A 15,936-nucleotide genomic window follows, 5' to 3' on the forward strand; every position below is an offset into this window, starting at 1 on the left:
GCTGGATTGCGGAAGAACATTTCTTCAAACGTCTCCATTTAACTGTACAGGGGCACTTGAAACGGCATCCAAATCAAGGAAAACCATCCCTTAGTAGATAAAAGCAGGGGCCAAAAGCCTTCCTGGCATCCAGTGAAGCTCCTCCTGGGATCAGCTTGTCCCAGGATTCTGTTCTAACATTGCCAATGGAGAATTTCTCTTCCACTTCTCCCTCTTTAAGGAGGAGGGGTGCAAATCTCAAGCAGGATATGCATTTTCCCATCCCTTTCCCCAGCAAAATGGTCCCTTCTTTTTGGGTCCTGGCAGTCTAACGTGGGTCCCTACACACCTTTTACTTTCAGAGATGGGACTGGTAACTGGAGAGAGGCATTTGGAGGGCGAGAGATCCAACTGGATGCTTTTACTTGGGGTTTTGCAGCTCTGCTGCAGGACAGGGTGAGATGGGATGGGATGAGATGGGATGGGATGGGATGGGATGGGATGGGGCAGCACCAAAATCTTATTCCTTTCCTGATTATTGAAGGAGGGAGTGGCTTAAGGCCACTTCCTTCCAGGGGGATTTCTCAGTGTGGTGAGCGCTCCATGAACAAGGAGAGGATCTCGGCTGCCTGTCCCAGCTCCAGAGATACTTCACAGCCTTGGAGCACCCTCTGCTTCACCACCAGGACAGGAGCAATTTTGGCATAGGGAAGGGAGGGCAGTTCAGTCAAAGGAGATGGTCACAATGACTTCCCTTGGAGCGATCCAAGCCCTGGGAGAACTTCAGGCTTTGAGTTCCCAGGGAAAAATTGGAAAAATGCCACTTCAGAGAGGTGGACAACTGAGTTTAAACCCACTGAGACACCTCAGTTAGGCTTTCCCAGCTGGGAGGCTGCAAGGGAACCCCGGAGAGCTGCTGGAACTCTTGGTTGACTGAACTGTACTCTGGAAGCACCTATTCCTCTCCCTTGTGAAGAGCGTCAGCTGGAGGAGGCCCTGGCCAGCAGCAGAAGGGCTGGGAAATGGCCAGGACAAGGCAGATGTGGCTGGGAGTTGTGGGTTTGCTGGCCAGGGAGGGACTGAGCGTTGCCATACCTGAGGTCTGGTTGTCCCAGGTCAGCTCTGCCAAGCACTGGCTGCGCTCCTCCTCGATCTCCTGCATGATGCTGCACTCCGGCCGGGTGCTGGATGCCTGCAGGGAGGGCACAGAAGGAGACAGTGAGCAAAGGCCACCCTCAGAGAGGCATTCCTGTGGCTTCATGGCCTCATGGAGTGAGATGGAGCTCTCCAGGACCACTGCACAGATGTGCACTCAGCCTTATTTTATGTTCCCTCGAGAGAAAGGAGAGAAACCCAGAGCCTGCTGAAAAATCAGCATTTCCCTCCATTTCCTTAGGAAAAAAACCCCACAACCTATTTTTTTTTCTGATGATCAGGAGCAATTCTGCTGCTTGATGCTCCTGAAACCCTGCCTGGCTAACCAACAGCACCAGCTATGTAGGGCAGGAAGACGGCAGCTTTAATATTCATGCCAGGAGCTGTGGGATCTGTGCTTCATGGTTTATTCCCCATCTCCTGGCTCTCATGCTAATTTAAAGCACAACAAAACCCCAAATCAAATAAGAACAGAATCTCTGATGAAGATTAGGAGATCAAGGAGCTAAAAAGCAGGAAATTCCCAGCGACAAGACTTTCTCCTCAAGTGGCTTCTCCTCAGTCAGCCCTAATCGAATTGTGTTTGTAATACAACAGTGGCCACAAAATGTTCAGGTAATTAATCATGGACTCCTCATAATGTGGAATTCATGAATTGCATCAATCATAAAACGTGCAAATAGTGATTTTTACTCCAAAAAAAGGAACTGGGAGCTCACAGTTATCTCAGTGTCCCCTTGTCACCAACACGCTCTCAGCTTGGAGGTGACACCTTGACCATTGCTATGACCAGAAACTGAGGCTGCTCCAAGCCCCATCTCTTTTAAAGGGTTTGGAAAGGGCATTCAACAGGGAGAAAACTTCTCAGAAACCCAACATCAAAGAGGTGGAGAGAGGGGAAAGAGAGCAGAAGTCTTTGGCTTGAGTTTATACTGTCACTGTCAAATGTGATGAGGGAGAGAACATCGGCAGGGTGAACTTCAGGAACAGATCATGAGCACACAGGAGAAACCTCTGCCTGTAAGAAGGGACTGATTCACTGCTCACCCCTGAGTTTTGGGATAATCATCAATATTCATCAGAAATAGGCAGAGAAAATAATTTTTTTAAAAAAAAGATCATTTCCTGTCTCGTTTCAAAATGTGTGAGTTATTGCTCTGTTCATATATTTGCCAGTCAAGGTTTTAAGACAAAAAATCCAGAAATCCTCTGAAGGAACAATTGTTTGATGTAAATTTGGGTTAAAATTATAAAATAACTTGGCACACTAAATTTATCTCATCATTTCCTATTAACCTACCCTGCTCTCTTCCCTGTTTCATGCCATGCCTGGTTCAGATTTTAATTTCCTTTAGGTTGGGAATGGGCCTTGACTAGCAGTGTATAAACAATTAATTGTGTGGTTTTCTTGTCAAATTAAAAATAAATAAAAAAACAAACACAAGAAGAAGGGGATTCATTTGGAGTTGTCTTCGTTCTCAAATATTTCTTTTTCCCAAAGGGAAACAGATCTTTGGAAATTTCATCTTGGCTCATCTGAAATACCATAGATTCATTTTGTTTTGATTTACAGTGCTTCTTGCCATTTTATTTTAACCTTAAAAAAGCATGAGGGGAAGCGTGAGAGATTTGCAGAACACTTGCTGGAAAAATAAAGACTGAAATGTTTTCAAAACATTCTGACTTTTTCAAAGGGGAGTTTTAACTCTCTGGACTTAAACCATTGCCAAATTCATCTCACATCTATAAATACCCCTGGTTTTCACTTTATAAATTAATTCCTATGACTTTAACTTTGATCAGGGCTGGCAAAGTACTCTGTATTCTACAATATTAATTTATTTTTTTTTTTACTATTAATCTTAATTTTTTTTAGGCAGCAGATTTTATACCAAGCCCATTAGGAAGTACTTCACTGCCACTTCTTCCCTTCACTAATATCTCATGCCTCAATTGGTTGATTGCATATTCACCTCAATGGCCCAATATTTACTTTTGAGTAACTGGTTTTCTCATCTTAACAAAACAAATGAGGCTCTGTTTTGAAAAGTGGGCTTGTGACAGGCTCAGATAAACTTGATTATACATATAATTTTTTAAAATCTCATTTTTTTTTTTCTCCCATACAGTCTAGGAGGAAATATATCTATGTTAGGCAGAACACTGAAAAAAGAGTGTCCAGTCGCTAAAATAACAAAATCCAGGTGATCTTGGATTTTGTAGTGCTGATGCTGACTTCTTGTGAGCTTTTAGGGAAGGTGGGTGCTCACAACAACCCCAAGCAGGGTTCCAGGCTGGGGGCACAGAGGTTGGAAAAGGACTTGAGGGTGCTGGTGAGGGAAGCTGAACATGAGCCCAGATATGCCCAGGTGGGCAGGAAGGGTGATGGCACCTGGACTGGACCAGGAACAGGGTGTCCAGCAGGACCAGGGTGGGGATTGTCCCCTGTGCTGGGCACTGGTGAAGCCACACCTCGAATCCTGGCATCAATTTTGGGGTCCTCACTACAAGAAGGACATTGAGGAGCTGGAGCGTGTCCAAAGAAGGGAACGGAGCTGGGGAAGGGTCTGGAGCCCCAGGAGCAGCTGAGGGAGCTGGGAAAGGGGCTCAGCCTGGAGCAAAGGAGGCTCAGGGGGCACCTTGTGGCTCTGCACAAGTCCCTGACAGGAGGGGGCCACCAGGTGTGGCTCTGCTCCCAGGGAACAGGGACAGGAGGAGAGGAAATTGCCTCAAGGTGCACCGGTGAAGGTTTAGTTTGGATATTAAGGAAAATTTCTTCACGGAAAGGGTTAACACTGGCACAGGCTGCCCAGGGCCGTGGTTGAGTCACCGTCCTCTGGAGGCTCTTAGCAGCCATGTAGATGTGGCACTTGGGGACATGGGTTAGTGGTGGCCTTGGCAGTGCTGGAGTAATGACTCCTCTTGATGACCTTGGAGATCTTTTCCAACCTTAATGATTTTATGATTCCATAAACAAGGAGTGGGATGTATCTCAGCTCCTCTGTCAGTGGGACACATCATCCTCAATTTTAGCTGAGTCAGAGCTCTGTGTTTAGTCTGACCTGATTTTTTGCCATTCCTTCCAGTCCACAGGGAGCAAGCAAACACCAGCTCTGAAGGTTTTCATCCCACTTCACTGCCCGTAGTTGGATGGGTTCAAACCTAAATATCCAGCATTTAGCTGGAGAAGGTCAGTGATGTATGGATTTAACATCCACAGACCTTTCACTCAATCAAGGTCAACAAACAGATTCACACTGGAGGACTTTGAGTTTGTGGCTCATTTTGCACATTAACTAAAGAAGTAAATAAACAACTCGATGACAGTAGCCCTCCTTCAACCTCCTCAGTGATAACAGCAATAATCCTCACATGTCGCAGCTGTCACTGATACAGGTTAAACGAGGCAGGTGGAATACAAATAATCCAAAAATACCACAGTTTTGGGCATCACCAGGAAACAGAAAGTGTGTCTTTCTTGTGTTGGGGGCTCAACAGGGTATCTGGTGAGCACGGGAACAAGTTCAGCTGCCTTAATTCACCTCCCAGGTGACAAAATGTTCATGGCTGGAAAGAGCCCTCAAGAGCTGCAAGTCCTGCCTGTCAAAGGGGAGATTCCCTGGATGAGGGGCTAAATAATTATCTTTCCTTGGTCTATTCCTGCTAGAAAAGTTGAATGAGATTTTATTGACAGCTGTGTACAAACTCACTTTATTGCTTCTCCATTCTAGGGGTTTTTTTGCTATGTTCTGTTGTTTTGGTCAGGTTTTTTTCGATGGAAAAGGCAGAGATTTGGGGCTTTGGCCTCTTCCACTGCAGTGGGCAACTGGCCACGCAGACAAAGGGCTGAGGAGCACTTGAATTCCCATTTCCCATCCAAAAAGTAAATATAAAGCAAAAAGCATGACAAGCTCTGGTTAGCTCATGGTAACATCAGACAACAAACTATAATCCAATTTCTTGGGAATATCCATTATGGGTGAAGCTGAAACGTGATAACCACCCCTCACTAATCCCTCCTGGCATGCCCAAAACACCATGTAGAAGTGTGGTGAGTTTGTCACGGGTTTTCCCACTCACACTCTGATCCCTGAGCAGAAAGATGAAGGGAATGTTTTGCTGGATGTGATTTCTTGCAGCTCTGAGTTCTGCAGCTACTCTCACATAACAAGGAGTTGTAACCAAAGTCTTTGTTAACGAGACTTTTCCTTCCTGACTGATCCCAGGAATTGTTAGGGGATTACTGTGCAGTCTGCTGCTGCAAATAAAGCCTTTGTGTACACTCTTTAATTAAATACAATTCCAAGAGTTGTCACGGACTGAAGGAGCTGCAGAAATGTTTAGTCTCATCTCTGCTGTCTGCCATCAGCAGGGCCAGAATATCCATGGGACACGTGGCAGCTCATCAGAGACAGGTGGGATTCACAGCAGGGCACAGAAGGAGGCATGTGAGCCTCGAAACATCCCTTTGTCCTGATCCCAGAGTGTTCCTGGCTCACCTGGAGCTCACTGCATGGAGACTCCAGAGATGGGGACAGGGGTGACTACAGTGATAACAGGATTTGGAGTCAAAGGAGGAGTAGAACTGCAAAGTCTTCAGATGATGAAATGCCATCCCTCACCCGTTTCTGGTCAGCTCAGTGGAAGTGGACATGGGTTCACTTGTGGTTCTCTGAGTGACCATTTCTCACTCCCCACCTTCGCACAGCTTCTGTGAAAATAGGGATGCAATAAGACAAGAGCAAGGTGCCTTCCTAGAGCTTCTGTAACTTGACTTTAGCCACTGCTCAAGGTGGAGATGAAGTTTCTCAACCCTTTCTTACGTGAACCACAGAGGAAATGAAAGGTTTTAGCAGTCAGGTCTTATTTCAAGCATCAGAAATACGACCTCCCTCTGGCTCTCAGTAATATTTATTATTTGTAGGAACACAGGACTGAAGGAACTTCTCGCACAACAACCCTGGCTTTGATTTCTTCCACAACTTCATTCAGCTCTGTCTTAAAACTAGATTTTCAGATTCTTTTCTGTTTCTTCCTTTTAAACATCCTCAGGAAAATACAACTTTTTTCCTAAAAACCTTCTTGAGTGGGCCAAAAAATACTGTGTAAAAAGACAAGAATCAGCAAAAGGAGACACCAGCTCAGGTTTTATATCTGTTGTGATGGGTGACGCAATTTCCAACAATAAGGCTGTCAAAAGCTGCATAAGCTCTTGTGATCTGGGGGGAAAAAAATAATAAAAAAGGGAGTATTTATGAAGTATTATAATTATTTGCTCTGAAGGACCTTTGTGTAAGATTCCAAAACTATGTTACAGATGTTGTGACAATGAGGGGATGTAAATTTTAAATACCAATAATATGGACATAGAATGGAAGATAAATCAGAGTTTAAAACTCCCCAGACCTCCTGTGTGCCCTCTGTAGGATCAATACAGGAGGATTTGCAAACCCAGTGATTTTTAAACAGAGAAAAGTTATATTCTCCAGTGACTTCTCTCATGATGTGAATAAATTCTCTGCGACCAACCACCAGTGAGGGACTCTGGGATCACTTGTAGCAGCATGTGTCCTTGGGAGACTTTTCCAAATAAAAGAGGTCCAGGCAAATGCCCAACTCTCCTGACTCCCACTTAGCTGTTCCAACCACTCCACTTTCTGCTCCTGCCAAACAGAATCCTGCCAATGACAGATCCATCATTTGACGAGGAAAGCAGATGTCTTTTCCCAGCTCATCCAAGCAGGCCCTGTCAAACAAAGGCAACTTGGCCAAATCAATCCAGCAGCTTGGAGGCTCGGAGCCCCCTTTTAGTCTGATTGTCCCATTTCTGTGGGAGCTGTTGGGAGATCAAGGAAAAAAGAGTGTTTTGCAAAGGGCTTGGAGAGCCGGAGGGAAAGGGAAGCTGAGCAGCTGTTAAGCTGCTCCTTAACTCCTTAGGGACAAGCTTGAAAACATCTCTGCTGCAAAACAGAGCTGAATTAGGGTTTTAAGGAAGAAGCGACACCCTGGAATTGGAGTCATGACACACAACAATTAGAAGAGGCAGCACCTAAGTAAATTCTCACAAGTGAGTAGGAGACTGCTCTGATGGCTGGGTAAGAACGTTCTGATCCTTGCTCTAAATTATCAACTGGAGTAGCCAGGGGTGAATTTCCTCTCCAGGAAGCTCAGACTGAGGATCTGAATCCAGGCTGTTGCAGGAATGGAGGGATGCTGCAACACTGAGATCAGCGGTGCTTAGATCTGCAATTACAGGATACAGAGCAAAGTGCCACAATATCCCTCATATGGCTGAGGCAAAACAAGAGAGGAACAACGGTGATTGTCCCAAAAGGAATGGGGACAGGGACAGGAAAGGAGGGAAAGAAGTGGACCCCTCTACCTGACTTCTCTAGAAATTGGAGGGCAGCAAAGTACCTTGCAGTTTTCCCTGAGCTCTGATCATTGACTGCTTTTAATTTCCTTTTCCCTCGGGTCTAAGAAACCTGGTTGAGGGAAGTCTGTTCTTTTTAATAAAGACTGTTCCAAAATTTACCTACTTAACTATTTAAACCTTCTGAATGAAATTCAACTGCAAAGCATCTGCTCAGTCAATGACAGGAACAGCAGAAATACAAAGGAAGTGCAGATCCCGACCTGCCTGACCCCCAGGGCTCAGGAACAGGATTTGGAGATCCATGGGCAAAAATTATGAGTCTGTAATGTAGACATCTACATCTGTCTTCACATTGATTGTCCCTCCTCACCTGAAGAGAGAAGCAGGAACTTTCAGGGCACGAGCCACTCCAAACTGAAGGAACTGTCTAAAACAGGCAAAAGGGAACTTGCCCTCTTCTGCTCCATCCAGGGACCCTGAGGCAGCCGGCTGAGGGGTGGATGCCTACTCTGCCAATATCTAAAGTTAAGTGAGCCAGACCTCCACCGCCTGGGATTTGTGTACACACCTCACAAACACAAAACCTTCTCAAAGCAGGACCCCGCAGGCCTCCTGCAAGGCTGGATATTGGGTGTTATTTATACCCAGGGGGCTGGAAAGAGCAAACTGGGTGTTCTCCAGTTCTCAGAAAAGCTGTGGTGCTTTGGTTTGAGGAACAACAGTTTTGGTTACCAGCATGGGCAGCTCCTGTTAACTTTTAGGGGAACTGAAAGGCCTGAGAGTGTCTAGAAATCCAGTGTGAGCCCAGGGTTACCAGGAGAGGAAGGGCTGGAGTGACAGACACCAGGCTCACCCTGCATTCCTGCTGGAAACCCTCAGAGCTGGAATAAGCACCAGCTTCACCTGGAGCTCTGGGGCTGTTTGGAGAGGAGGCAATTCCTGTCCACAGCTTCTCACTGCTTTTTTTTCCATGCGCTCAGGGAAGAACAGCAAAGAGAAGTATTACACAACAGCTTTAAACTGAAAGAGAGCAGGTTCAGATTGGATATTAGGAAGGAAATTATTCACTGGTGAGGCCCTGGCACAGGTTGCCCAGGGAATTTGTGGCTGCCCCTGGATCCCTGGAAGTGTTCAAGGCCAGGTTGGACAGGGCTTGGAGCAACCTGGGATAGTGGGAGGTTTAGTGTTGGTATCACATCCCAAAGAGCAACCAGGAGGAGGTAAAGAAACAAGAAAGAGAAAATAAGAAAAAAGGAATGCATAAAATAATCCTTCCTTTGGGATTATGTTATCCAGCAGCCACCACAGTGCCCTTCTATAACACAGTTTGGGATAAAGTTTTAACCTTCTTGGCTATCAATTCCTTCCACATCTTTTATCAAACCAACCTAAGTGAAATTCCAGGATGATTTCACTATTCATACATCACTTCCATTCTAAGAAAGTGGCCCTAACAGGGCTTGTTTGTGCCACTATTCAGAGCTTTCCGTGAAAATCCAGGTATATTCCTGGAACAATCCATAAACATGTCTCATTTCAAAGAATTCACTCTCCAAGGGCTGCTTCCCTGCAAAGGGGAGCACAAAAATACAAAGATGCTGGCACAAGATGAGTTTGGTTCATTCAGACAGCGGGGAAAAAATGGATGTTCCCTCTCTCAAATGGAGCAGAAGTGGTTCAGTCAAGGCTCTGGATGAGTATATTACTCATGGGCTTGTAAAGCATTTTTATCAGAGCCCTCTAGTGAATGGTTCTTCACAGATGGTTTGAAGCATCCAGGTGTGCCTTCCAGGAAGAAGGACATTCTGGGATGAGCTCCCAACCTCAGGACAAAGGAAAAAGTCATTGTTCCTAAAAATGAGGGAGTCAAGAGTGCCCCAGTAGCTTGGAGCCACTCCAAGCTCAAGAGCTTCTCTGACGAAAATCAGAACAGGGCCACCTCTCCTCCTCTGGCTGAGGAAGGAAGGAAACAAAAGGACAAGTCATTTGTAAAATGTGTGAAGCAGCAAGGTTAGGACAACCACAGGGAGCATTGCTGCCATGGAGAAAAGGGATTCACAAAAATGGGGAAAACCACGCAGAGAGCAAGTGAAGAGATCCTGACCTGAGGCAGCACGGGATGGACACATGGATAAAGCTGGTTTAGAGGAACAGAACATGCTGAAGAACACGGATTGTCCAGGGATCTCCCAGAGGAAAGCTTCTCATGACATTTAAGTTTGCCAGCTCTGGGTTAAGACATTTTTGATAACCTTCCTGTGCCCAATGGCCAGTGGACATAGAGGACATTGTACATCTGAGCAGCTGCTGAAGAGGGACATTCTCATCAGGACCTAACAGCCTGACTTTAGGAGGAATTTAACAGTCCTGGAGGAGCAAACATTCCTGGACTCAGTAAACAGAACTACCAGCATTCCCCCTGCACAGTCCTGCGTGAAGGGTCAGTGTGAAGACACGGGAATAGTTCAAAACGTGGTTCTGATCCTGGTGGCTGAAGAGGGAGTTAAAGCCCCAGGTTGAACAAGCTGTAACATGAGCTTAAGAGCCTTAAACACAGAGGAAAAGGTAACAAATAGGACATGACACGCACTCGCCCACGCTGTCTAAACCAGGCATGCACGCAGCACTTCCACCTGAGGAGAGCACCGACGTCTCCCCAGGAGCCTGAGGGCCACATCTAATTCTTGTGTCAGCTCCCACCACCCTCCTCATCATGATGCTCACGGAGAGATGCTGTGACAGGGCTGCATCCCAGCCATTGACACTTCTGAGCATGCAGCTGAGTGCCAGGTGGAACTGATGATCCCAGTGAGGTGTCAGATGATAGAAAAGTCCACATTCCAAACTCAAACAACCCATTTTCCATGTTTTAAACACATAACCATGGAATATTTGGGTTGCTTTGGGTTGGAAGGGACCTTAAAGACCATCTCATTCCAACTCCCTGCCAGGGGCAGAGACATCTTCCACTATTCCAGGTTGCTCCATGTCTCATCCAGCCTGGCCTTGGACACTTCCAGGGATGGGCCATAGTGAGGCTTGACCAGGGAAGTGTTTTCCAATGGCTTTAAGGAAGCAAGGATCAAACCCTCTTGCTTCCTGCAGGGATTCACCACCCCAGCTTGCCTGTTGGGTGAGAGCTTTGCTTCCCATCCATCCCTGAATAAAGTCAGCTTCCAGCATCTTCAAACTGGGCACCAGCTTGTGGTGAACCAGATGTTCAGGCAGATAATTAATTCTACTTTATTCCCCCGGGCATTTCCTTTTGTCATTCCTTACCTGTTAACAGCACACATGGGGGGGAAAAAGATTAGAGGGAAGATGTTTCTGCTTTGTCTGGCTAAAAGGGAAAATATAAAAGAGCACAAATGACACAGAAACTGAGTGCTTTGATGGCAAAACCAAATCTTAGTGGTACAGGACCACCAGACCTCTCTCAGGTGATGCCACTGGCTGTAGATCTCAGAATGATTTACAAAGGTAGTATCTCTAATGTCTTTTGACAGATGGAGAAATGAAGGCAGAAAGCCCAAGATAAAAAAAAAACCCTGCATAAAACCAACCAAAACACCCCCCAACCTCAAAAAAACTTAAGAAAAGCCCAACCCACAAAAACCCCACAAAAAATCCACAACAAAACTGTCAAGTAGGTCTCTTTGCCTCCAGAAACTCCTTCCTTATAGAAAAAAATAGACAAAGTAGTAACAACCCCCCCTCTAGATACTTCACACTCTCTGTTGCCAGCATTTGAATGTCTCTAAAAGACCTTTCCATGTGCCAGTGTACGCTGATGTCCACGTCAGGCAGAGATATGAAATATTGAAATGCTCTCTTCAAAATACCCTGGTCTGCCAGCAAAGAGCCAGCAGAAAAAGGGAGAATTTGTGTGGAAAAATGAGTGGAAAAGAAAGGAGTTTGGCTCTTGTTCCATGAGAGCAAGAGAAGGACTTCAAATCTCGCTTTAGGAATATTGGGTATGAGGAAAACAACAGATTAGGCAATCAGGAAGGTAAAGCCTGAGATGGACATCACTGATCAGGACACCTGGGAAGAGGATCTTTGAAAGAAAACAATGTTTAGAGCAGCAGAAGGAGCAGAAAATCTCTGAGCATTGCTAGAAGTCTCAGCCTGGCTGTCAGGATCAGCTCAGCTGAGCAGAAAATGCCTTTGAGCAACAGGACTAAAAAGAGAACAACAGGAAAAGAAACCAAGTGAGATTACTATGCAAAGAGCTGAAATTCAAGAGAAAGCTAAAGATAGCACCCAAAAAAGGAGAACTCACATGTAGCCCCACCCCAGCTTCTGTTCACTGGCTTCTCCAAAGAACTGGAGGTGAAAATATAATTTTACTAATGCAGACTGGAATAGTTGCACATGAAAATGATTTAGCTTGAATAACTGAGAACAACAGGACTGGGTGTGAAGGCGCTCAGGGGTATGGAAAATAATGGGAGGTGGAAGCCACTCAGATGGGAAAATGGGCTCGGATGGGATGGTGGGACTGGCACCATCTGGCTGAAAGTCAACAAAAGTAAAGCTTTTTTATATGTAGGAAGGAGGGGGGAAAAAAAATCCAGACAGCTCTCAGCAGGTTAATCTGAATTAAATACTCAAGACTTTTGAACACCACTTGAAGGAAAGAGTGATGGGAAGTGGCAGCAAATGGAGGTGGGGACAAAATAGGAAATGTGGATTATTAAAGTAAATGATGGCATTATGTAACCTATATATAAATTATGTAACCTATAGGGGTGTTTTTTTTAAGGTAATTGGTTGGTTTGGGGTTTTTACGGGGGGGGGAGATGAAAGTCAGTGGATCTAAACTTTCCTAACCTCAGTAAATAATCTGGTTCTATGCTGAAAGGAATGACTTCCATAACAATGGATACAAGGATTAATAAAACTGAAAGCAAACTAAAGGAGATTGCCCAGAGAAGCTGTGGATTCCTCATCCCTGGAAGTGTTCCAGGCCAGGTTGGATGGGCCTTGGAGCAACCTGGGATAGTGGAAGGTGCCCATGGCAGGGGGTGGAACGTGCTTTTTTTTAATCACTTGTGTGAACAGACACCTGAAAGTGGCTAATCCAGATCTACCCACAACTAAAGATGGGGCAAATGGCCTTAAAAAGAGACAGAGAGGGATAATTTAAAGGATGCTGATGGTGCCTTTGGAGTAATCAGCCCTTTACAGCCACCTCCTGCCTGGCACCTTTCCATCAAGAGTTGGATCTTTCCTGGCTCTACCCCAGCATCCCTTGGTTGCATCAAATCAAGACAGCAATAACAGTTGAGAGCTCCCCCAGAAACTGCAGTCCTGTAACATGGCTACAATTTCCTGACTGGAAAGAGAAGGGGGAAAAAAAAAAGAAAATTAAAAAAGCAAAAAAAATAGCAACTAAATTCAACTTTGGTTTTGGGGAAGAAAGCATGAAACTTAGGCAAAATTTTTTGCTGACTCTCCAAAACTCCTTCAAGTGTGCAAAATTAGGTGAGAGACAGGGAGCAGCATGCTGAGCAGCAAGAATATCAGTGAGGAGCACAGGGAACATCTCGTTCCACAGCAGTCACCTCCAGAAGGGTGAGAGAGGGGAGGAAAGCAAAACCGCTGGGGAGAAACCAGCCCTACCTATTCATGCCTCTTCTTGTGAGCCTTTCAAACCCTGACTGTGACATGGGATAACAGAGGAGGAGGCTCCCAGGTGTCCCTGTGAGATCACCAGGATTTCAGCACCCAAATGCCTTTCTGAGGTGGGGTGGTTTCACACTGACACTCAGTGCCTCTGTGCACGCATGAAAAAATCACAGCCCTGCCCAAAATCTATAACAAGACTGGTCATCTTTGCTGATATGGCTAGGAAACTCCTGACACTCTCTCAGTGGTCTTGAGCAATGATCTGTGGCTCTGACAACACAGTTGTGAGACAGCCAGGTGCTCTGGGCAGCTGAACACAAGAGGCTGAGCTCAGAGAATGCTCAAAATGTATTGGTGACACTGCCATTGTCCCTCCGTAAACACAACCATGGCCTGATTAACCAATTCTCCCCACGGAGAGCGGCTGGAAGTTCATCCAACATAACAGCAAAGTCTCTCAGGCGTGAGTTATCCCTTCTCATTATTGTTTTAACAACCTTTCCTGCGGTAAATCTGGCCAAGGGATTACCCCCATTACTCCCAAGGAAAGGATGCCACAGAGGCATCGTGGTGACCCCAGCACAGGCAGTACCAGGTGCTATCTAATCACTGAATAACAGGAAAGTTGGCTGGAAGGGGTCTCTGGAAGGCTGGTCCAGCCTTCAGCTTGAAGCTGGACTCACACCAATGTTACTCTTGCTCAGCCACAGATTTCTCTACCCATAAAACCTCCAAGCATGGAGATTGTACAATCTTTCTGGGTGATTTGTTTTGTTTCACAATCCTTGTAGTGCAGAAAACTGCATTATTTGTACCTGCTCTTCAAGCACCTTCTGACTACACCCTTGTGTAGAACCTTGAGGTCAAAGAGGAGCCACATCTCCCCCTTTCACACAGTGAATGTTCATCTACACCTTCACAAATAATAACCATGAAGATTTGCATTGGCAGCCTTCTTGCAAGGTAAATTGGAAGACAAAATTAAGTCACAGAGATTTCCAGTGGCTTGGAAATAGGCAGGATTGCACCTCATTTCCAGGTGGCTGGCACAATGCACAGCCTGCCTCACCGCTGAGAATGGCAATGTGGGAATGATTAAAGGTCTGGATAACCCACTAGGATAAAAAATAATTGTAAAAAAGCCAATTTTAAAAAAGCCCAGCTAAACTTAGGGATAGAGAAAGCAAATGTGTAACCAATCACAAACAGCAAGAGCCTAAACAGTAAGATTTCTTCCCAAGGACATCTATTTAATGTGGAGAAAAAAGGCCTAAATTCCACAGACTGAACTCTCTGATGAGACAAATGAGGATTAGAAGCAAAGCTCTGCTTGGGGACGGTTTAACTCTGCCTGGCAGGACTGGCCAGAAGAGCCTTTCAGGAGCGTCTCTTCCAAATCATTCGGGTCTGTTTGTACTGCAGGTCCAAGGAAGGAACTGATGGTTGGAGCTATGCAGATGGTGAAATTAAACTTCATGGAGTCAAACAGGTGAGCTCCAGAGGTACTTTCCAAATTCAGCTGACCCAATTCTGCATGAAAATGATGTTGAGCTTGCCAAGAGTAAAGGGAGAAGGTGCAATTTTGGGGATTATTCTTTTAGCTATCAGAAAAAACCCAACAAAAATTAGAACAGTCCATATGAGTCTGACATCTTATCCCTGTTTAATAAGTAAGAAGTCCCAGTAATGGTTTCTATAATCTTTTGTCCCATCCTTTATCAGTATCCCCAGCGATGAGACTCAACAGTGTCCTTATAGATCCTAATCCACTCCTGGGCTTCTCTCTGCTGACCATCAAAAAGATTTGATCTATGTTTTGAAACACTAAATTACAGTGACTGCAAATTAAGGCTCAGATGTGTAGTTCTACCCTACCAAATTTGTGGTTCTACCCAGACTGGTTATGGAGATTTTTTTTCTCCTGCTTTTTGTTTGTGGAAGTTTTATCAAATACTTAAAGACAAGTTGTGATTCGTCCCTCAATGTTTCATTTTCTAGAATAAACATCCCCAGTTCTTTCAATTTTTTTTTCACAGCATTTTTCAGACCTTTTATCATTTTTCTAGCCCTGCCTGGACCCCAGCTTCTTCAAGTGTTTTTAGCCCAGAACAGAAACACGTGCTCCAGTTAAAAGTCTGCCAGGGATTATTTGCTTCTTTTCCTTTGACCAAAACAAAAGTTTGGTTCCAGTTTATTGTTTATCTTACTTGCAGCCTAATATAGTCAGCAGCCAGATGTAAAAGGGGTTGTCTATGAGCTCAGCCCAATGTCTGTGGAAAATGAACTAAAACAGGCAAAAAAAGCTCTGAGAAATTCTGATTTTGCAGATGGAGAAGTGCATAAATTTGGGGAGGACAAAACCTTCTGTCAGGAGCAGAAATCCAGGGTAATTTTCCAGGTCCTTTATCTAAGTCTTAGTGACATAATCACCTTTCAGCAATTAAAATATCAGTGCACCAGATGAACTTTTTGCTGCAGAGCCACAGCTGACCAGGGAAGATGAACTGCAAGGAACAACATCATCCCTAAGGAAAAGCAGGAAAACTCCCAGAAAAGGGCATCCCCCTCCATCACCTCCACCCCCTGAAGTGACCACGCATTCCAATAGATTTGCATATGTATTCATGTTGAAACAGAAGGGTGAAAATACAGCCTTGCCCTGCAAAATCAACACCAAATGATAAAAAAAGGATTTCTTTAAAAAAACCACCAACATTTCCTCATTTTACTTCCTCTCCATTCACGCAGCCCAGCAGCTCACACGCACATGGGTGAACCTCACTGAGGACCACCCA

General features: G+C 45.1%; 1 protein-coding gene across 1 annotated transcript in view; it reads right to left on the reverse strand.

Moving 5' to 3' along the window:
• VIPR1 (vasoactive intestinal peptide receptor 1) overlaps positions 1 to 15,936 on the reverse strand; it is a 100,917-nt gene that overhangs the window by 63,432 nt on the left and 21,549 nt on the right. The window contains exon 2 of the mRNA XM_032094174.1: positions 1,075 to 1,171. Within this exon, the coding sequence (XP_031950065.1) occupies positions 1,075 to 1,171 (97 nt within the window). The remainder of the gene's footprint in view (positions 1 to 1,074; positions 1,172 to 15,936) is intronic.

The sequence above is a fragment of the Corvus moneduloides genome, chromosome 1 (assembly GCF_009650955.1).
Source record: "Corvus moneduloides isolate bCorMon1 chromosome 1, bCorMon1.pri, whole genome shotgun sequence".
In the NCBI taxonomy this organism is placed as follows: Eukaryota; Metazoa; Chordata; class Aves; order Passeriformes; family Corvidae; genus Corvus; species Corvus moneduloides.